General features: G+C 39.0%; 1 protein-coding gene across 1 annotated transcript; it reads right to left on the bottom strand.

The window, feature by feature from the left end:
• Nucleotides 1-5,806: 5,806 nt before the first annotated feature.
• Nucleotides 5,807-6,845, bottom strand: LOC130469862 (uncharacterized). The gene is made up of 2 exons (XM_056839377.1): nt 6,035-6,845; nt 5,807-5,814 (listed from the first exon to the last, which is right to left on the bottom strand). Exons 1-2 carry the CDS (start codon nt 6,843-6,845, stop codon nt 5,807-5,809), a joined length of 819 nt encoding a protein of 272 aa, XP_056695355.1.
• Nucleotides 6,846-22,892: the final 16,047 nt, after the last annotated feature.

Raw genomic sequence — 22,892 nt, 5'->3', positions numbered from 1 at the left:
AAGCTCATGAAGTTTATAATCCAACCCAATTAGATCACTGCATTTGGAATTATAGAACTTTAATTATGATTAAAATAGTGGACTACACTCATTTTTCTACTTCATTCATTATTAACCTTGCTTCAAAACTCTTCCAATTCAATGTTCGTCCTCTCAAAAGTACATCATATCTTGTAGTGGTTCAAATTAGTAGGAAATGCATTAAAATATGCTAGCTCCTAAAATTATAAACCTAAAATTACAAACACACTACAAGGTGCACATTAGTGCTAAAAATAGCTCTGAAGGGAACAATGAAGACCAATAATTAACGAGGGACGGGGGGTAATATTCTATATAGAAAAAGTATATCAAACTCCCCCAAGCTAAAACTTTGCTTGTCCCTAAGCAAATAGCATCAATGAGACATAGACAATTAATTCACCCTAAGTTCAATAGAAAAGATAGACGATGAAACAAAGATCAAATCAAGGTAAGCATATATCATGATCGAATTATCTAGTCCTTACGGTCACACATCAACTTGTACAAAGTTCACACAAGGTTCACAAGGTATACGCATAAAATCAAGACTGTGTCTCACCAAGTGAATCATACCTCTCGTTATGTGGCCGGCTAAGCGAACTATGTGGCCCGTTCACTCACCTTCCCATTATGAACATGCATACTATCAAATGAGTAGTAGCCCCTCCCAACTTACAACACTCTTGTGTTTGAAGGTTCTCCTAAATACTCAATTTAACCCGAAGTCGACTCGAAATGCACATATACTCTTTGTTCCTTGATAAACGACTAATTTCAAACTATTATTGTACACACATTGCACGATGATCAAAAAGGACTTTTATTCAAGCTTGTAATGTTAGTTGGGTATAAACAAGGGGTAAGGAAAATTTTGGACATGTGAGGGAGAAGTCTAACTTGGGGAGCAAAATTTAATCAATGGAACCAACAGCAATCCTCCCCACAAAAGCACGCACTCAATAATTTCCAACTTTCAACCGTAAGAGGAGAAGTACTAAAGAATATGAAATAATGATCTACTTCCACCATTTCCTTGTGTTTTTTTTCTAACTACGAAAACAACTAACATATTATTTTGATTTTTTTTTTTTTTTGAACTCGAAAGAACGATTAAAATGAAAACTATGCATGTAGAAGCTATAATAGCCATAACTAAAAGCTTTAGGTGCCACCTAGTAATTACACCTCTTCCGGATTTACTTCCCATAAACACAGGTGCACAACCTTGAGTATCATAGGCCTAGAGAGACAACCATCCCAACAAAAGAACCAACACCAACATATTATGCTCGCCCAAGCTAGACTTGGGACAAGTAACCAACGGGGCTAATAGGGGTTATTTTGTGGAGTTTAGCAAAAGAACGGTCAAGGCTAAACATGTGAATGAAAAAGCAGGAACAAATGTATCTATGATCGTCTGGAGGCTTCCTAAGAATGGCCTTCCATCATGCGGAAAGTACAAGTGTGTTAAGCATACTAACGGTCGAAAACCAAAGATTCAGATCAATGTAACACCAGGAATTAATCACTCGAGAAAATTAAGGCTCAAAACCTCACAGTCCAGCAATATGCATATGATAAGTGGGACAAAGTTGACCTTCATCAAGGGTTAATGAAACCATAAATCATATAAAAAATAATCAATCCATTATGATTATCTGTCTTATTACCTTGATTCATCAAAAAATTTGGAACAAGAGGGGCACAGGGAATTAACTCTCTCAATCCCATCAATAAACACATATTTTTAGATATTTTTTTGAAAGCGATAAACTAATCTAGAAAGCAAAACACACACCAAAACTTAAGCTAAAAACACACCAAAAATAATGAGAATGAAAACTAAGAGAGGAGAAGATCATACCATATGTACAACGTAAAATATCCCCCCAAGCTAAATCAGACAATGTCCTCATTGGCAAAAGGGGAAAAATAGTAAGGGAACGAGGCTTCAAACCAGATGACTGCGAAAGTAAAAAAAAAACAAAATTTAAATTTTGTTTTGCTCATCCGCCCGATCCAGCGAACAGCTCACAACCAGCCTGATCGGGCAGCTCTTCGCCCGTCGGGCGAATTTAATTAATTTTCCCCTTTACGCAGGCGCCCGATCGGGCGCCTGTCACCCAATCGCCATCAGGCGGTGGGCTTGATGCCCCGTTTCTACGATTTTCCAACTTTCACGCACTTGGGGCCTCAATACTGCACACAACTGTAACACCCCAAAATTTCTCTTTTTTTTTAAAAAAAAACAACCTTTAATTAAATAAGACCAATCTTGAGAGAAACTTAGGAGTATTACCGCCACGTGATTACGTTAAAGGCTAATTAACTCAACTAATGCAGCGGAATAACTCAAATACTTTTCTTTATTGAATAATAATAATCGGAATAATAATAGTGTGTATTGGATAAACCCTTGAAATTTAAATACTGAAATCTGAACTCACAAATGAAACTAACATAGAAAAGTAAATCCTAACTAGTGAACTCTCCATTAATCCCGTATGCAAGCATGTCACATCATCACATCAAGTTCCTGAAAACTGCTCACCAAAAGGTGAATAGGGCCAAGCCAAAACAAATAGGAAATACGGGTTAGCAAAAGCTAAGTACGAATATATGCAAGACATGTAAAACATTTATATATAGTGGAACATACTTTCACAAACCATTTAATTCAAACTTGCTTAATTGGAATCATAGAAGATTCATTTTCCGAAATTAGAAACTTTTCATAAATAGTAACTTTCCATAAATAGTAACTTGTCAAAAGTATAAACATTTCAAGAATTAAGATTTCCAAAATAGAAAGTTTCCAAAAGTAGAAACATTCCACGAAAAGAAATATTCCCAATATATAAACTTTCCAAATATAACAATATTCCAAAAGTAGAAACTTTCCAAAAATAGATTCCAATTAGAATATGAAAATCAAACACCTCTTCTTATCTCCCCTTCCTTCCTAAATGTGCACACCCCCAAGCTAGTATTCCATCACAAATCTATACATTGGGGTACTAACCAAATAATAGTCAACAAGTGACGCTCGACTTACACAACAAGTGATGCGTATGACCATAAAAGTTCCATGAAATCCATTCCACCTTGAGACTTTATAAAAGTACGTACAATAATGTCATGAAAAGACCATCCAATTCCAACCATATGAACAATCCTCCTTTTATTTAATCAAATTTTTTTTTTTTAAAAAAAAGTATTTTGAAATAAAGATTTATAACTCATCAAAACCAAACAAACTATTTCAAACACCACTTGAACAAATCCATCATCATATTAAAATCAAGAAAAATATTTAACCTTTCATAAATCCTCAAACAATTTTCACAAATCAAGGAACAATTAAAAATCACTAGTTCACAATTTTCAATTTGAAAACAATTAATAATTTGAAGTTAACAATCAAACCTTACATAGATTTCATTCATATAATAATCTAGCCACATACACGTACCTTGATTAAATAATACCTCACACAAAGATAAATTTGATCCTTTTATGGATCACTCACGAGTTCCTAACAATTAATAAATAGGGAAATTTGTCAAAAACCACCTTTTAAAAGTGTAAATTTGTGAAAAACCACCTTATATAAAAAAAATTGTAAGAAGAAACCTGTTTGTAAATGTTTTTTGTCAAAAACCACCTTATGTTGGATTCCGACGTTTGACTCTATTTTCCGGGGTTGACCACCCACGTGGGCCGCACGTGATCCACTAGTCTCCTATTTCTCTTTTTTTATTCCGACATTCAATCCCTCTTCCATTCTCACTTCTGTATTGCTAATTTGCTATGCGTTTTTCTCTAATTACACTCAACACCACTTGGATACTTACTCAAACCTCATATTTGCTGCAAGCAAGTTCAAGTAACCATAAAACTTAGGAGAAAAATAAAAGAGCCGGTCACATATAAATGCAAAACTCTCAAATTCCAATTCCACTTCTATTGTTTCTTTGTTTCTCATCTCTCTGTTTAAACCATCCTTCAAAAAATTATGCAATCTTCATCTTCTTCCTTTTTTAATTCAATTAATTAATTTAAACCCCAATTCATTCCCAAATTTATAATTTATTTGAACTTAATTTAATTAAATGTAATTTTTTTCACTACATAACTTAATTTCTCTCCTATGTTCTTCTTGTTGTGTTCTTGGTAGGTAGGAGAGAGAAAACTTGAGATTAAGAAAATTAATGAAGATGAATTTATGCTGGAATCTTCTTCTGCCAATCCCAAATTACTCAAAAAAAACATCCCTCCTTAAAACGTCAAGTTTATTCCTCGTGTGCAACCGATGACAGGAAGTGTAGAGGCGACTCTCAAATATGAGTGGGCATTGTTGCAATTCTGGAAATCTTTTTTAAATCAATGAAAAATAAGTTAGGGGAGACGGAAGGAGTTAATGACGAGTAAAAGTCATATTAGACTATTAGAGGACGTAATTATGGGTAGAAGACGGGTTAGATTTCTTACAATGAAAATGGATTGAAAAATGACGAAAAAGTAAAAAATTGGAGGGTAGTGGGTCCTGTGGGGCCAAGTGGATGGTCAACGCCGGAAAGTTGAGTCAAATGCCGGAATCCGACATAAGGTGGTCTTTGACAAAAAATATTTACAAAAAGGTTTCTTCTTACAATTTTTTTTTAATAAGGTGGTTTCTCACAAATTTTCACTTATAAAAGGTGGTTTCTCACAAATTTTCCTAATAAATAAAACTCTAATTAATTCCTGATTGAACAATTAAATTAATAAAAATAAATCTAATGCCCTTAAATTTAATTCATGAGTTATGCATGCATAATAAAAGTATTATAAATCAAAATTTTGAACTATGGTTTTAAAAATAAACTTTTAAAAATTACGGCATTAATTTAGAAGAGTTTAAATAGTAAAAACTGACCGTAAAAGAGAAGGCTTTGATGACAATTAGGGTGTGGAAGTCATGACACCAAGAGGTAGATGTCGGAGGCAAGTAGTGCACGACGGGGGTGTCGTGATGGTGGTATAAGGGTTTTAGGTAAGAAGGTTTAGAGCCAAAGAGGGAGAAGAAGTTTAAGAGCGGGCTTGGGAAAACTCTCAACTTTTGATGTGAATAATAATGAATGAGGTAGGGGGTATTTATAGGTATAGGGTTAGGGTTAGGATTATAATGGAACCCTAAAAGGTATAGTCGTGGTTGGTGTTCAAGTTATGATAGGATTCTGAATCTAGTCATGATTTTGGTGATATTCGGTTTAGAGTAAAATTGTTTAAAATATAAATACAAAGGATAAAATCACGAAATTTTAAACAGAGGCTTGAATAATTAATTAAGATTTATCCTGAAATTTTCAGGATTTATCTCAAAGAATTCGGATTTTAAGGGAATTTTGAATTGGTAAAACTCTTTAAATCCAATTTTAAATAGAATTATCTTATTTTTCCAAAATAAATCCGAAATATATTCTCATAAATATCTTATCATATAAGACTGATTTTATAAAATACTAAACATAATTTTCGGATTTATAAAATAATTTTAAGTTGATTAAAACTCTTTTTCTCCAAAATTGATTCCTAATTGAATTAGGAATTAATAAAATCCGAAAAAATATTTTAAATTCAGTTTTGAAAATAATATTCCCTCTAAGAAATTTGAATATTTTTCCTCTAAAATAATTGAATATTAAATATATATTAAAAAAATGCATAAAATGATTAATAAAATGCCTAAAAATATGAGGTATTACAACAACTCAGCATCTAGGGGTAAAATTCGCTCCTCTCACCTCTCTATACCACAAAAAGTTAAAAAAATAAAGCAAACAGAATTAAGTACATCTAATTAAACTACACAAAAGCGGTGAATGGATGGTGAAATAATCATCCCCAAGTTAGATTGATGTAATGTCCCCGTTACATGACTCAAGCTAGTAAGAACATATGAAAGTAAGCGGAGGAGTATGATGATAACTCATCGAATGGGGGCACCGAAGATGGTTCCATCTATTACCGAACCAATATATAGCTCCATTAGAGCTATGCAAATGAAACACAAGACGGGGGAAATTGTGACCATGATCATGAATGTGGTGTCCTCCATTGACAAAATTTTCAACCTTTTGGCTTTCAATATAGCCAAGTCTTGCCCTTGTAGAAGACCCCACCAAGGAGTTGATGTTATGGTAACCACCACCTGCAAAACCATTCAAAACAAGTGCATCCTCTGTATAGTCTCTAGAGGTGGCGTGAGGCAAATTATCATTGATACAATCATCAGACACATCTATACTACAACATGAATCCTCTATCATGGAACCCTTAACAATGTGGGTTAAGTTGAATGTAACCTTATCATCCCCCACATTTAAAGTCAGTTTCCCATTCTTAACATCTATGACTGCCCCTGCAGTATGTAGGAAAGGTATACCCAAAATAATAGGAATCGGTTTATCCTCCTCCATGTCTAACACAACAAAGTCTATGGGAATAAAAAATTTACCTACTCTAACACGCACATCTTCCAAAACACCAAAGAGGTATTTCACAGATCGGTCGGCCATTTGAAGAGTTATGTTGGTAACTTTCAAATCACCCATGTTCAATTTAGTACAAACAGATAAGGGCATGACACTAACACTAGCACCTAAATCACATAAAGCCTTTTCTATAAAAAGATTTCCAATGTTACATGGGAAAGAGAAACTCCCAGGGTATTTCAACTTGGGTAGAGACTTATTCTGTAGTAAGGCACTACACTCTTCAGTAAATGTAATAGTCTCCACCTCACTAAATTCTCTTTTCCTAGTCAATATATCTTTCATGTATTTAGCATATGCAACTACTTGAGTAATTAATTCAGTAAAAGGAACTGTTACCTGCAGATTCTTGACCACTTCTAAGAACTTAGCAAACTGTTTGTCTAGCTAGCTTGTTCTTGAGTTGACGTTGAGGGAAGAGAAGTTTGATAGGTGGGACTTGTATCTCAACTTTCTTCTCTGCCTTAGTGATAGCCTCCTTCTCCTTGACTACTTTTTGAGCCATTACCTTATCTGTGTCTACCTTCTCAGCTTCTTTTTTCATAGTACCACAAGCAGATGCTCCAATATCGCCCTCAATAGACATAGGCAGCCCATCATATTCATAACCCCTCTGTAGTGTAATAATATTTGTAGTCTCTCTATTCTCTGGATGTGAAGGGAGTTGACCTTGGGTCCTCCCATGCTAGAGTAGTTTCTATATGGGCCATCTGATTATCAATGATCTTATTATGAGCAACAAGAGCATCAATTTTAGCATCCTTTTCCATAAGTGACTTCTGCATATTAAGCATCATATTCCGCATTTTTACCAACATAGGGTAAGGCGAGGGGCATGAGGCTGTGGTGGTGGAGGCTGTGCTTGTGGGGCGGTGTAGGATGGTCTAGGGAATTTAGGTGGTCCACCAGATTGTTTTTGTTGTTGATAATTACTCCTTGGTTGATATGGCTGCTAAGGTGGTGGGGTTTGTTGAATCTTGTGAGGGTTTTGAACATTCGTACTCTTATATGACAGGTAGGGGAGGTTTTGAACATCTCGTTCCCGTTTTCAACATGCATTTGAATATATTTTCTAGGGTTTTGAACATTCGTACTCTTATATGGAACGAGCTGCTTATTCCGCGAACCTTAGAAAATATATTCAAATGCATGGCATAATTTTTTTTCGAAAATACCCTAGTCACGACACTATGTGGGTTTGAATTTAGAACTTGCACAAATATAATTTCTACTTTTGTATCATGACCACTTCGCTTTAAAGTTAATTTACGGGAACCTAAGGCCGGTTTGTCCAAAAAATTATCTTTGTTAAGCGTGGTGTAACTTGTATTTTGTATTTAGCATGTGAGGTGATGAAAGCGATAAACAAGTAAAGCAACATCACAATAGAAAATAAGTGCGTAATTAGTAAAATACATCACCACCTAGAAAAAGGACTAGGTGGGAAACCACATTGCCTAGAAGGACTAGGCAAGTAAAGTTGCATAAATAGAAAGTGCGGAATTGAAAGGTGCAATATTTAAAGGCATTATTGAAATTGCAATATTGAAGTGCATAATCGAAAGATGCGATATTGAAATTGTACTATTGAATTTGAGATCCAAACACCAAACGACTTCTTAAGAATAAGTGCGTCCGACACGGATTCAAGTCTAAAAATCTCAACTTTAGGTCAAGTTGCTCAACCCAAAGTGTCTTAGATTTTGGGCATAGAAATTGAACTTGAAATATTAAATTTTGAACATTGAACTTGTATATTGAAATAAGGAGTCTTGAATCTCAAAGATTAGATCTTTTAATGTTAAAAATATTTAATCTTTGATATGTTCCATGTATTGAAATGATTCTAGTTTAAAGAAGTGATTACAAACAACCTTTAACATCATTAAATCTTGAAATTTGGAAACTTGAACTTGAATATTGAAAAATGGAGTCTTGAATCTCAAAGATTAGACCTTTAAATATTAAAAGGGCATCACATTTGATTACTCCATGTTTTGAAAATGATTCTAGTTTAAGGAAGTGATAACAAACAACCTTAAACATCATTGAATCTTGAAACTTTGTATTTGTATCATAGAAAGTGTTGATTTTGTAAAAGTATGTGATTGTTGTAAGTGACACATTTAAGAATAAAAGTGCCAAATTTACTAATCATTTTGCTAGAGAAATTATAGAAACATAGTAGATTAGGATTGGGATTCGGAAATACCTAGTTAGGTTTAGGTTAGAATTCCTCTTGAATCTCCCAATTGCTTAGAAATTTGAGATTTGTATGGGATTTTTGAAGAGTTTGTATTTTGGATTTTGAGAAGAATTTTTGTATTACGACGTTCTGGTTGTGTATTTCTTGCCCTAAAATGCTGAAAATTAGGGGTTTAAATAGGAAAATGTAGGGCTAAATGCCAGCTGACCCCAGCGTCCAGCGCAGCAGCTGCGCCAGGCGCTGCTGACTTGCACAGAAGCTGCCAAACAAGGACGAAGATGTCGTCCTTGTGTTTGGCTTGTAGTGGGCGTACCTTTGTACGAATTGTACATTTTTTGGCACGTAGTCTTGCTTGGGGATTAAGGTAGTTTGCGACTAAAAACTAGCCGTTTCGGTTTTTGAATTCGGTTTTACGGGACGAGGCCCGGCTTGCTCGGTTTTGTGGGTCGGCGCCGGAATTTGGATTGCTTAGTGTCATTTTGACTAGAAAAAGCCTTGTAAAACCAATGGAGTGGTCCATTGGGTGAGATTGTACTTGGATTTTGAAATTGGTTTTCGAAAATTGAATTTTGTACCGAGTTCCAGAATGGGAACGGCCTCGGGGTTTGGACTTTGGCTCATGGATTTTGGAATATATTCTTGCAATTGGGACTTCCGTACGGAGTTGTTCCAACCACCTAACAAGGATAATGGTATCGTCATCATCCCAATGGGGAGACACAATTTAGTTGCCTACAACTCCCGTTGCAAATCTTTGTATCTTTCCCAAACCTCATGTAAGCTCTCTTCGGTCTGTTGGGAAATATAAATAATTTGGCCCCTCAGACGGGCATTCTTCTCAGGTGGGAAGTACTTCACATAGAATGCAAGGGCCAATGACTCCCATTCAGTTATCTTCATAGCCGCTCTATTAAGCCCATTGATCCATAGCTTTGTATTTCCACTCAGAGAGAATGGGAAAAGCATCTCCACGGCCTGCTCTACAGCAACACCCTTCTGCTTGATCGTTGAGCAGTACTGAATAAAAGACTGAATATGGAGATTGGGGTCTTCACTCTTTTCCCCACCAAATTGATGTCTCTCAATCATGTTGATCAAGGCAGGCAACATTTTGAAATTCTCTGCATCAATATTAGGCATGATTTCCTTTGGTTGCATAGACAGACTAAGCTTGGAGTAGTCTGTAAGCCTTAGCTCGGTTGGGTCACCCATCTCTGAATCTGGAATAGAAAACATGCACTGCAGATGGTCAGATTCAGAGTCAGATAGATCTCCTACTTGTTTGCTGAATTTTCTTCATCTGCGAAAGCTCCTTTCAGGTTCGAGAACGTATGGAATAAAATCCTTAGTACCCGTGGTTCTGCTCATAAAAAACTAAAACTACAAACAATAGTGAAATCCTATCTCAAGGAACAAGTGTCCCTTGAGATAAAAGGAAAAAAATAGTCTAAAACAAAACTAATAGTAGAATATAAAACCGTTTCACCGGCAACGGGGCCAAAATTTGACAGGCTAAAGTCGTATCACCTAATCAAAGATAAACCTAAATCCACTAACTGAATAGCAAGGGAAGTCAGGATCGAATCCACAGGGAAACAATGTTCTTCCTACTACTAATTAACAAGTCTAGACTATAAGTAACCTGTAAAAAGGGTTGATTTTAAGTATTATAACTACGACGATAATTAAACAAGATAATAACAATATGAAGGAAATCTAGGACAATGGTTCACCACAAATGCAACCTGGGATTGGACGACGGATAATAATAAACAACCAACAAGCATAACTAGGAAATCATGCATCTCTCAAATCTTATGAATTCCTTAAGAAGTATAACTAGAAGGCTCTCGCAATTTACTAGAAATAATTCCTATCTAAAAGTCACATATCATAAACATCAGGTTATACCTCTCGGCGCATAATCTAAGATTCATCAAACTCAATCAAAATAGTCCGTCCGAACAAGATTGACGAACAATTAAAACACGCTATAGAAATTACAATTAATAATCAAATATCATTCCAATCCAATCCCAATCATACTGTAGACACCTAATTTGTGTCTCCCCTTTGGGATTATAACGATACCATTATCCTTGTTAGGAGATTGGAGTGACTCCAGGCGGAAATCCCAATTGCTAAGAATACCTCCGAAATCCAAAGTCCAAAATCCAATCCCCGAGACCGTTCCCCTCCCGGAACTCGTTATAAAATACAACTTCCTCAATCCAATTTCAAAATCAAAGTTCAATCTCAACTAGTAGACCATCCCATTGGTTTTACTAGACCTTTTCCACTCAAAGTCATATAAGGCAAGTCAAATTCGGGCGCCGACCCACAAAACCGAGCATGCCGGGCCCCGTCCCGTAAAACCGGAATTCAAAAACCCGAGAAAGGTTTGTTTTTAGACGCAAATTCAAGCCTTAACCTCCAAGCAAAAAATACGTGCCAAACAAAGAACTATTCGTACGAAGGTACACCCATACAAGACAAATCAAGGACGGCATCTTTAAGTCCTTTTTGGCGGCATTCAGCCCACGTCCCCAGCGCTGGCCTGGCGCCAGGCGCTGGCGTGTGCTGGCGTTTTGCACCATTTCCCTCCTATAAATACCCCTCATTTTCATCGAAAAAAGAGAGAGCACAACACATACAACGTCGTAATTTCGACATTACTCCTCATAATACAAACTTCAAAACACATACAAAAATTCCATAATTCAAGAGCAATTGGGAGCTCGTGCCTAAGCCTAACTAGGTAAATCCGAATCCCATTTCAATCAATCATGCTATTTTGATTTCAAATGATTAGCAAGTTGGTGTTTTTTGCCATAAAAAACACCACTTGCAACAATCTGTGAGGGGGTCGAAAAAGCACGAGGCTAATGCGTGACCTCGTCCCTCGTGGGTGTGACGATTCTTTTTATTCAATCAAGTGTAATTGGATTTCTTGTGAGTTTACACCCAATTGACTAGTAACATAGGAGTCGCCATTCAGTTTTTAACGACAATGAGAAAAACTGACAAAACCTGGTTATCGTGACATAAAGGGAGTGCAATTATGTTTGACCACGACGACCGTAGGTTCCTTTGTGATCCCTGGTGTGGGGATCTCTCAACATACACCCGCAAGGTAGAGATTGAGGGTTCGGGGGACTGTAACTACCGAGAGGAGTACTTCACTCGTCGATAACTCCAGAGGCAGGATATCCTTACTAGCTCAGCATAAATAATTGAAGGGACATGCGTTTACTATTAAACTAATCCGAGTTGATTTTAGCAATATGCAACATATAATACTAGATCGATCGTGATTATCTGATTTAAATAGTATTAAGGGACCTAGCATGATAATCCAATTTCCCGAAAATATTATATTTGTTAGGCGTGATAGAACAATCAGATTTAGTTAGTTTAACAGTTCATAAAAAGGGCGAGGAAAGCAGTTAAATCATCGAAAAGGGACACATTACGACGCACCCTTGAGAGGTGCGTCACGGTTCTCAGAAAACTAACCACTTTGACTTTGCTATTTCTCCTTTTTATTTAACGAATCTCAATTATGGGACAGGATACGTTCTGTTCGATTTATGGATCGATTGCGACATAACGCGTGAACAATTTCGCAGCGTGAGGCTTAGGCTAAGGGTTGGAGTCAATACTCAGAATATAATTGTGTGTTGTGTGTGTCCCTTCCACGTCGAATTTGGGGCTGTATTTATAGGGAAGAGTTCGTGGAAAGATAGAATTGCAGAGTTCTAATCCATATTAGGAAAAAAACACGTACCCAGGTAATTTCAGAGCCCAGGCCTGGGCGCCGAAGATTTCGGTGCCCAGAGCCAGGCGTTGAAAATAGGGTCTGGGCTATTTTTTTAGTCAGATTCGGATTCCTGAAATCCGTAGTGTTTGAGACTTAATCGAGTCTTTTAGTGCGTATTAATCTTGTGACGGGATGCGTCTGGTCCCGTTACGAACTCTAGGCTCGTTAGGATTTTAATTAATACGTAACTCTTATTTCCGAATCATATTAGGAATAGGATTCTCGCAGTTTTCTATCTCTTTTAGGATTTATGTTGGAATGCAACACCTAATTCTGACAGGTTTCTATCCTGATTTGCCACTTTTAGAGGCTACCTTTTACGGCAGTTACTATTTTTAGCAGGTTTCCATAAATAGCATTTTTCTATAAATATCAGGTTTCGGGTGAAATGAAAAGGGGAATTGAGATTCGTTTATTTTATAGGAGATGCGTTGTCAAGTGGAGATTTATGTTTTCATCATCGAACCTTCCCTTTCGGGAATGGGGACAAAAGTAGGTGTCTACAGTTAGCCCCCACTTTGACTGAGTCTTGGAATAAGACGATGGTCAAAGTATTAGACGGAGTGCGTCACACAAGCCATGGTGTATGTGACCTGTTTTGCGAGGGTCTCACGAGCCCCCGAGTGATAACATTTGACTTAAGGGTATTCACTTGAAATGTCGACATATCCCTCACATGTCATTGGGATTTATCAACGGATAGTATAGAATACTCCCTCACTTTGTCATTGGAAGTATCTAAAGAGGCGTAGAAACTCCCTCACTTTGTCATTGGGAGTAGCTACAGATATTTTCGAAATCAAAGCTATAAAGTGTAATTGGGCCTGGCCAAGCCCAACCACGAGGTAAAAATGTTTTTAAAGATTCTCATTTTCAGGGCTAGCTAAACGAGAAAACCCCCTTGTTTTTATGGGACGTAAAACGAAGGAAAATTCAGCACATTGTTCTTTTTTGGAAAAAACGGAAAACCAATCCTTTTAATTTTTGGAAAAGGGAAAACCAGAAAAAGTTATCGCTGCAGCGACTAAGGACCTACGCGGTTAGTGGCGTAGACCCCGCCGGCTAAAGATGGTGAGCCTGTCCGCTAAGGGTGGATACCCCGTCCGATAGAAGTGGACGAATCTGTTTTTGAAATTTGAAAATAAGGACCTACGTGGTTTGTGACGTAGACCCCGCCGGCTAAAGATGGCGAACCTGTCCGCTAAGGGTGGACACCCCGTCCGATAGAAGTGGACGAATCTGTTTTTGAAATTTGAAAATAAGGACCTACGTGGTTTGTGACGTAGACCCCGCCGGCTAAAGATGGCGAACCTGTCCGCTAAGGGTGGACACCCCGTCCGATAGAAGTGGACGAATCTATTTTGAAATTCGTATGTGCTTTTTAAAAAATAAGGACCTACGTGGTTTGTGACGTAGACCCCGCCGGCTGAAGATGGCGAGCCTATTTTGAATTTGAAGACTTTATTTTTCGAAAACTGAGGACCTGCGCGGCTAATGACGCAGACCCCGCCCGCTGAGGGTGGGCGAGCCCTGTCCGCTGAGGGTGGACGTCCCTGAATTCGTTTTTTTCGATTTGGGAACTCGCGCGGTTTGTGACGCGATCTTGCCGACTGAAGATGGGCAAGTTTCTATTTCTTTGGTTCTTTGTGATTTCTTTTGAGAATTTCTTTTTATTAATTCTTGCGAGAGCGAATTCTTTCGAGGGATGCTCAAATTTAGTTGTAACCTAAACGTGGGCTGACAACGTGTTCAGACGGACCTTTGTCTTGCGACCGTCTGCTTTCGTGATTTTGAGCTAGTCTTTACGGCTCGACTTGGTCTTCGATCAGAGGACCGTGCACAAGTGTCAATGACGACCTTTCGATGAGGTCGAACCTGTTGTTTTTTTTGAGATATCCAAACATGATATGGTGTATGGCGCAGTCCGGGAATGTTATTTTGATCGTGCGCTCCTTGTTGGAGTCTATTTTTCGCGAGCCCCCAAGCACTGGGGCTCGTCGGTCGTTTTTCGCATCTTGTAATCATGTTTGGGGTCATGCTCGTATGTGCGAGAGACCTTTTATAGTAGTGTGCTACTTTAGCGAAGCCGTGGAGTGCGACTTTAGTTTTCAGGCGACATCCGGTTTTAGCTTGGCCCGGATTAATCCTTTGACTGACAAACATTTTTTATTTGGAAAACCAACGACTTAACGATACAGATTTTTGGTGTTTCGAAGAATGACCATGATATTTAATTTGTTTTTTTGAAAAGTGTACATAAGCATTTTCTGAGACGAGTCTAAGTTTCGACCAAGTTTTGATATTTTTTTTTTGCTTATTCGGGAGCTAAAGGTGCTTTGGGCTCGATCCTACTTGCAATAGGGCCTCGTGTTTAGGCACACGGTTTTAAGTCCTTTCCTGTTCCGCATTTTGGGAAATCTAGGCCTTGGGCTGCATTTTCAGCGCCCAAGGCCAGGCGTTAAACATTTCGGCGCCCAGCCGTGGGCGCTGAAAGTCTTTTCCTGGTGATATTTGACTTTCGGATTTCCTAACACGTTTCCGAATGGGATCAGAATGTCATTGGGTGCGTTCAGCTATATATAGGGGCTAGATACGTCCTTATTTTCCATCACTCTCAAATTCTTTCTCTCTTTTTGCTGTGTTTTAATTACTCATTGCTTTTGCCATGTCGATCCCTACGTTCTCACTCCAACAGACTGTTAGGCGTTGGCTACGGGCCCTTACTCCTACAGAAAAAGTTTTGTTAAAAGAATACCACTTAGAGGCACTTTTAGGCTTACAACAAATTAATATTGATTATAACTTTCTGAATGCTACCCTAAGCTTTTGGGACTCCGATCATCATATTTTTGCCTTTCGGGGCAACGAAATATGTCCTTTGCCCGATGAATTTGCTGCGATCCCTTGTTATCCTACTAATGCTACTCCTGTTACCCCTGGCACTATTGAAGAGGGTAAAACAAATATAAGGGCTTTCCTAGGACTAGATGATAACATGTTTGCTGAAATTGTTGTGGATGATAAGGTTAACTTGGCAAAACTTGTAAAACATCACTTTAGGCCTAGTAAAAATATGACCGAACAGAAATTGAATATTCGAGCCCTTGTATTTTGCTTGTTGAATCACTATTTGCTATCGAACAACAATGGTGAGTTCGGTGACATAAGGTTGATCCCCTTGATTAGCCAGATGGAAAGTTGCTATTCTATCATGCCGTTGGTTGTTGCTGAGACTTTGCTGAGTGCGGATGAGCTGAAGAAGGATGCCAAATCTGAACATTTTAAGGGAAGCCCCCTATTACTGCAGGTAATCAATTTTCTTCTTTGCGCACGCATACGCCACTTTTGCATATATTTCTTTTGCCTGGGGCTGAGTTTCAGCGCCCAGGGCTGGGTGCTGGAGTTTTCGGCGCCTGGTCCTTGGCGTTGAAACTGCGCCCCAGGGACCGGTTTTTTTTCATTCTTTTGATTCGATTGTACCTGTTTTCGCAGATTTGGCTTGCGGAATGGCTTAGAATGATCCTAAACCTTATCGCCCTATAGCCTTGGGTAACCGAAAATACTTGCACCAAGGCCAGGACGAGGCCGAAAGGACCTCCTTTTTTACTTATGGCATTTGTTCTATCAAGTGGGTGGTACCATGGTGGGGTTTGACTACTATGACAGGGGGTTCTGATGTATCGGTTTATGTTTCTTTGTTGGGGCTATCTCGTCCCATTTATATTTTCCCTTACCGAGTCATGCATCAATATGGTTTAAGGCAGACTATCCCCTTTTCTGATACGGTACCACCTAAGGTAGCGGCCTTTTCACAAACACGGGTCCTAGCGTGGGCTAAGTATTATGATGGTCTCCTGCGTTGGGCCGTAGCTACAAATGGCTTTGTGGGTCTTTCTGAAAACTAGAAGTTGTGGATGAGCTCCGATGATAAAGATGTGAGGACCGAGGCTCGAAATGGGGAGCTGGCTGAGCTTTTGATACCTCGTATTCGTGTTAAGTATGAGGGTCCTGATTCTGCCAAACCTCGTACCTATAGTATTAAGACTGTGAAAGCTCGTCCTGATCGAAACCGAAAGGAAGTTCCTCCCCGTTCCAGTTTCAGGCCTAAAAAGATGCCTAACATGAAGGGGCCTGCTGTTGTTAAAAGAAATGCAAGCTCTCGCGGAGATCGTCGCCGGAACAATGTATGGGTTAGGAAGGCTCAGCCGCCTATAGAAACAGTGGCTAGTCTAGTTGATGATAATAATCCTTCTCCCACCATTGTCTGTGCCCTTGAGGCTGAGCGGGCTATAACTGAGAATGTTTCTGAAGCCTTGGCATCTTTGGAAAATAGTGTCCAGGAGCCGGTTCTTATGGAGATTGACATTGGGGCAGCGCAGAAGACTGTGGGGGTGGATCCTGCGAACATTGCCCTCTACAAGACTTTATTTGATGATCCGGAAGAACTAGAGTAGTGTAGTTCTTGCTAGGGTGTAGGTGCCCTTTATTTATTTCAGTTGTGTTTGTTTTTATTCCTAGCACTTTGTTTTCCTTCTTATTTTTTTTTAATAAAGGCGTATTTTTATTTTTCATTTTCATTTATTTTGTTTCTCCTCTTTTTTATGTATTTTATATGTCTAACACTTTTTGCACAAAGAATATTTATTTTTTTTATTGGACCGAATCCTTGGTAAGGATTGCCTACGTATCTTGTCAGAATCAGGTCGCGCGTAGTTCTAGCTTTTGAATAAGTTCTAGGATGCCAGATTTTAATAGATATGCCCTGCGGTGGTAGCATATTACTTAACCGGTCAAATGAGTGAAGTATTATCATTATTTTCGTCTGCCGTTTTTTTTTGCCATAGGTCGCGTAAAATTCGACTAATTTGTATGGCTATATTCTTGGTAAACCTATTTGGATACGTACTGTACCCCCCAAGTAGTCGTTATTTTTCCGTTGTGTGCGGATAAAATGACGAGCACTTTCGAAAAGAAAATTTTTGGCAGGCAGAGAGTTTCAACGCCCAGGCTGGGGCGTCAGAAATTTCGGCGCCCAGCTCTGGGCGCTGAAAATGACTTGGGCAGTCAATTTTTGACGCATTGCTTCACATGTTCTTGCATTTATTTCTTTTTTTTTTTATTTTTTTTGTTCCTTGATATTTTGCTCGTATTTAAAGCCAATTTTGAGGCAATTTCGGAGGCTTTTTGACTGTTAACGTGAGACGCATTTTTGTCCGGATTAATTTTTTCTTTTCGTGACTCGAAACGGTTTTGGGAATTGGGTTAGTGTGTGGAAGATATGAAGATCTTTGTGTAGGCTTTTGAGTGGGCTGAGGTGCGTGTTGATGCCGGGGGCGGCGTTTATTTTTATGAGTTTTTTTTTTCTTGAGCAACATTTGCATGGTTTCTTTTGCTTTCTTTGGGTTGCATGGGTTAGACCCTTATGTTTTGGTAATATGATAATGTGGTTCTTTTTTGGGGTTTGATGAATTTCGATGTCACGATTCAAGACCGAGTGGGCCTTTTTTATTGGGCCTAGAGTGGGCCGCCTCTTTATTTTTGTATTTTGCAAGTACATTTGGTGTTTATTTAGTGTTAGAGAAAATTTTTAGGAGAAATATTACGCCTTTATTGATTCGGAAAGTAAGGAAAACACACTGAAATAAAACTGACCCATATTCTAAGGGGCCTTAGGACCATCTAAAGTCTCTATTATTTTTTTCTATCAATCTAAAGAACTACTAGGCGCTTTTTTACTAATGGTGCTCTATATGGCTCAAGCTTGGGGTTTAGTCTCATAAAACTTCGGTCCTTCACCGGTACTCATCTTGAATTCCATTCCTTTTGCGTTGACCCACTGATATGTCTTCACCCATCCGTTCTCGACCTCTTCTAGTGTTGATGCAGGAGAGATTAACCGGGTTGGATCGAAACCTTCATCTTGTAAAGCTAGGGTAGTCATCACAGTCTCGTTCTCCATAGGCCTCGATTCGTTAAACAATGTCCATAGAGCCTGGTTGTCCAATATTTCAGCTGTTTTAGTCTTGGTGAGGTGGGGTGCCTCATCCAAGGTGTGGCAGTCATGGAAAATTTCAAATCCGGGTTTTAGCAAGCCATCCTGAACGAAGGGTTCAGGGAAATCACAGCATGGGTGTTCTTCTCCTTCCCGAACGAACATCCCGTTAAGGGTCCTTTGATACGGGGGAAGGAGTGTGGTTTGTTTGGCTTTGTTAAGGCGTAGCCTAGACAGGCGGTCAGCAATATCTTCCTCCGTTGGTTCATAACCTAAGCCAAAGGGAGTAGATTTGTCGGGGAAAGGATGGAATGGGTATTCCTTCTTCCTTATGCCCAATGGGGTTCCTGGGAAATAACCTTGAGCTAACAGCATTCTAGGGATGACTCGGGATGCATGCGGGTCTAGGAATGCTGGGTCATAGTCCTCAATGAACTGGATTGCTTCTTCCATTTGAAACCCATAAAGGTCGTCTCCAGTTTCGGCCGTTCCAACCATAGTACAACTGACGTCGAGAGGAGGGGCGCGGATTTCTAGTATTACCCCGTTATGGTTAAGTTTAACCATTTGGTGCAAGGTAGAAGCCACACCTCCTAAGTCATGGAGCCAAGGTCGCCCCAAGAGGAGGTTGAAAGTGGGCTTGATGTCGATTATTTGAAACTCCGTGGTGCGTGCCACAGGCCCGGTTTGTATGGTAAGGTTGATTTTTCCCAATACAGGCCTTCGGGAGTTATCATAAGCTCGTACCCCTTGCGTGGAGGTTTGGAAGTCATCGTTTCCTAGCCCCAAGCAATGGGCGGTTCGCAATGGGCAGACATTAAACGCCGAACCATTATCTACGAGCGCTAGGGGGATGTTTTGTCCTTTGCATCCAACCACTAGGTAAAGGGCTTTATTGTGAGCACCCCCCTCTTTGGGTAAGTCTTTATCAGTTAAAACTATGGCCTTTTCTCCGGCATCTCTCGTGACATGGCTAACCATTGAGTCAGGTGTGATATCTGTAGGTACTGAGATCAGGTCAAGTGAGCGAATAAGCTTTCCGCGATGTTCCTTTGAGGTACACATGAGATCCCAGATGGTAATCTCGGCCTTGGTTCTTTTTAGTTGTTTCAGGAGAGGATTTTCAATGACTTCAGCGACGGTGGCGTGCCGTCCGTTCTCAGGAGTTTGCCTAATCGGGATGTCGTCCATAGGAGGTGGGTGAATATCCGGTTGGTATATTCTTCCGGATCGGGTGAGGTTGTCGACCTCGGGCTCCTGAGGGGTGGTGTCAATGAGAGCATACCCGGGCCAAGTTTCAGTGAAGAGGTCCTGGCCCGACACTTGAGACAGGTAAATATTGTTATTCCAGTAGGAACACGCACAAGAGGGGGGGGGTGAATTGTAATTAGAACTTTGATAAAGTTTCTTGCGGAACTTAAGAAACAATCAAGAAACTGAGAATAGAGAAGACAATAACAACAATTGTGAAAACTTCTTGATACTAATCAAGAAGAGAATTCTTTTATTATGGTAATGCCTCGATTACAATAATCTCTCCAACACAAGTTCCTCTCAAACTCGTGTTCCTCACAGTAATCTACTTCGATTACAACTCCTCAACTTCTCTCTCTCAGACTTAAACTCTAAGTCTAAACAGGATAACTCTATCCTTACTAATACAAAATATAATTCGTGTTTGGATAACTCTAGATATTAATAATGCTTTTGTGTGGATATAAGGAACTTAGGAACTTTGAATTTACTAGGACACAAACTGTTTTAGAAAATCTTAGACAAAACGTTTTTAGGAAAGCAAGAACTTTCAGAATGTTTGTGTACTTTAAACCAAAAACGATTTCCCTTTTATAGTGTTTATCCTTAGGGTTAGTTCCCTTCAAAACCTCAACTGCTAACTGCCAGCACTTTGGTCTCCACGTCCCTTGACTTGAGGAACAAGGGGAAGACCACTTCCCACGTTCAGCCATAAAGCAGTTAGTGATTTGACTCAATCAAACCCTAAAATATTTCTTTAAAACAGATTTTATTTATCTACAAAAACTTAGGAGAATTTTTAGGAAAATAAGTTTTGTTTAAATAAAATAAAACGTAAATCTATTTTATATTAAATATGCAAAACTTGTTTTTATTTATGAAAATGTTTTCCATAAAAATCGCTTCCAATAAAATAAATGGCCTAATTAAATCATAAGTTCCTTGAGTACTCTATATACCATTAGCATAATTAATATTTACATAAAATTCTAAGTACAGTGGACTACCTAGACTTCATGTCTTCCCTTTGTCTGGAACTTGCAACTCAGAAGCTTCAGACGTTCCAGCCAAGGAACATTGATGAGTTCCTCTCTAGCTAACACAGGAACTCTTGGCTATGAGTCTGTAATAGTTCTTGTGGATATTCGGAACTCTTGATATGTAACTGTGTTGCTCCTCTTGTGACTTCAAACTGGAACAGATACAACTTCCAGCTCTGAAACTCCATTGACTGTTCCAAGTGTACCTCAGGAACTTCACCAGTTTATTCAAGTTCCTATCCTAATAGAAACTTGGGCATATGCCTGTTCAAAGTCATTTAGCAACCATAATCAGGAAGTTTGCAATATGTGTGTGTGTCATCAACCAAAACTTAGGAACAACAATATTCCCCCTTTTTGGTGATGACAACACTTGCAAACTTTTTACAAAGAGAGTAAGTACAAACAAACAAGAACTTATACAGACTATTGTGAAACAGAACATAAAAATTGAAAAACAAAAGAGAAAGATTAGAGAGAAGAAAGAGGAGCACCCTTGGCTTACAGAGAGATTCAGAGAGATTGATTCAGGAACTGGATTGAGTGTGCCTTGGAAGTTTGCACCCATGACTTCCCCCTGTTGACATCAACAAAAAGCATAGCACGAAATATAGCCATTCCAAACACAGTGCCCCACGATCAACGTTTGGCAAGTTAAGCTAGCCTCAAAGTATTAAACTAACTCATACAATAAATTGAAAGCAAGCAGTAATGATCAAGACTAGAAAGCATAGATATGTGTAACCAAGCAAGTCAAAATAAGATGGAACAAATACCCAAGTTTAAAAATTATACAAACCGAAAGCAAATTAAAAAGATTGTTCCATGGCAAAAGATAAGAGAAACATGGGATAGGGTGATTTAGGCTTGGGATGGGGAACCAGAACCAGCAGTTTCTTCTATCACAGTCTCCTCAAAAGATTCCAGATTGTTGATCTTGGTGAGGATTGTGGCACGAGTTGCATTGGCTTGTTCTGAGTAGTGGTGAAGATCGTTTTGGAGAGTCTTGACACTTGTAACCAATGCACCTATGTGGGCCTGCATTGAGCTAATCCTGTGATCTGTTCCCTCCTGTAGTTCCACCAGACGAGCAACTGTTGCCTTTAGCTCCAATATCTGATCATCCTTTGTGTTCCAGGCACCCCCATGATCTTGAACATGTTCCTGTTCAGATGGAACACGACGAGCTTTGGACTTTTTGGAGGATCTGGGTGTCCTTTTTCTTGGCCTAACAGTTTCAGGCAGTTCCTCTTGATTCAGTGGAACAGCATCCTCCTCTATGGGCATCTCCTTGACATCCCCTTCCTCATTTATTTCCATGAAGACAGGCCCTCTTTTCTTGTTCTCCTTCATTGCTACCCTCATGCTCTTTCTTTTTCCTACACTCTTCCTGTTCCCTCGAGGTAAAGGGACCTCTATTTGTTCGAGTTCCTCCTCCTCCTCCACTTCTTCTTTAACTGCAATTCCTTCCTGATCTTCCTCATCTTGTTTCTCTTCCTTTCCAGCCCTAATGACTTTACCCTGAACCACTTTAAGATTTAATAGATGGAGCATTTCAAGTTGAAGGATTTGGGTGGATTTTAAGGGAATCACAAAGTATGGGCTAAGGTCAACTGAGAAGCTTTTGAAGATTTCTGTAAGAAGGGAGGAGTATGGAATTTTGAATTTGGGGATACAGGTGGATAAGTGTTTGATCATGATTGCAGGAAAGTTTATGGGAATTTTCCTTTCAAGACAATACATGAGACATGCATCAAACAGACTTGCTATGTTCCTTTTCTGAGTTCGAGGAACTACACCTCTCCACACAATATTAAACAGTAATTTTTGAAGAGGTGAAAAGCAGTTGTGTGAGGTGGAGGTGGATACTTTAGAATCTCCTCCAATGGAACCAACTATATCTTTCTCATCTACATTATCTATGGTCACTGTGATTTGACCTTTGAGCCACATATCAAAACCCCTATTGGGTGTACCAAACAGCTGTTCCAGATAAGAGGCATCAAATTCGATGCGAGTT

The sequence above is a fragment of the Spinacia oleracea genome, chromosome 3 (assembly GCF_020520425.1).
Source record: "Spinacia oleracea cultivar Varoflay chromosome 3, BTI_SOV_V1, whole genome shotgun sequence".
NCBI lineage: Eukaryota > Viridiplantae > Streptophyta > Magnoliopsida > Caryophyllales > Amaranthaceae > Spinacia > Spinacia oleracea.
Note: the sequence above shows the minus strand (reverse complement) of the source record. Positions and strands in the feature narration are given on the sequence as shown.

Coding starts and splice junctions, on each gene's coding strand:
- LOC130469862 (XM_056839377.1), bottom strand. CDS start 6,845: ATGAAAGATATATTGACTAGGAAAAGAGAATTTAGTGAGGTGGAGACT.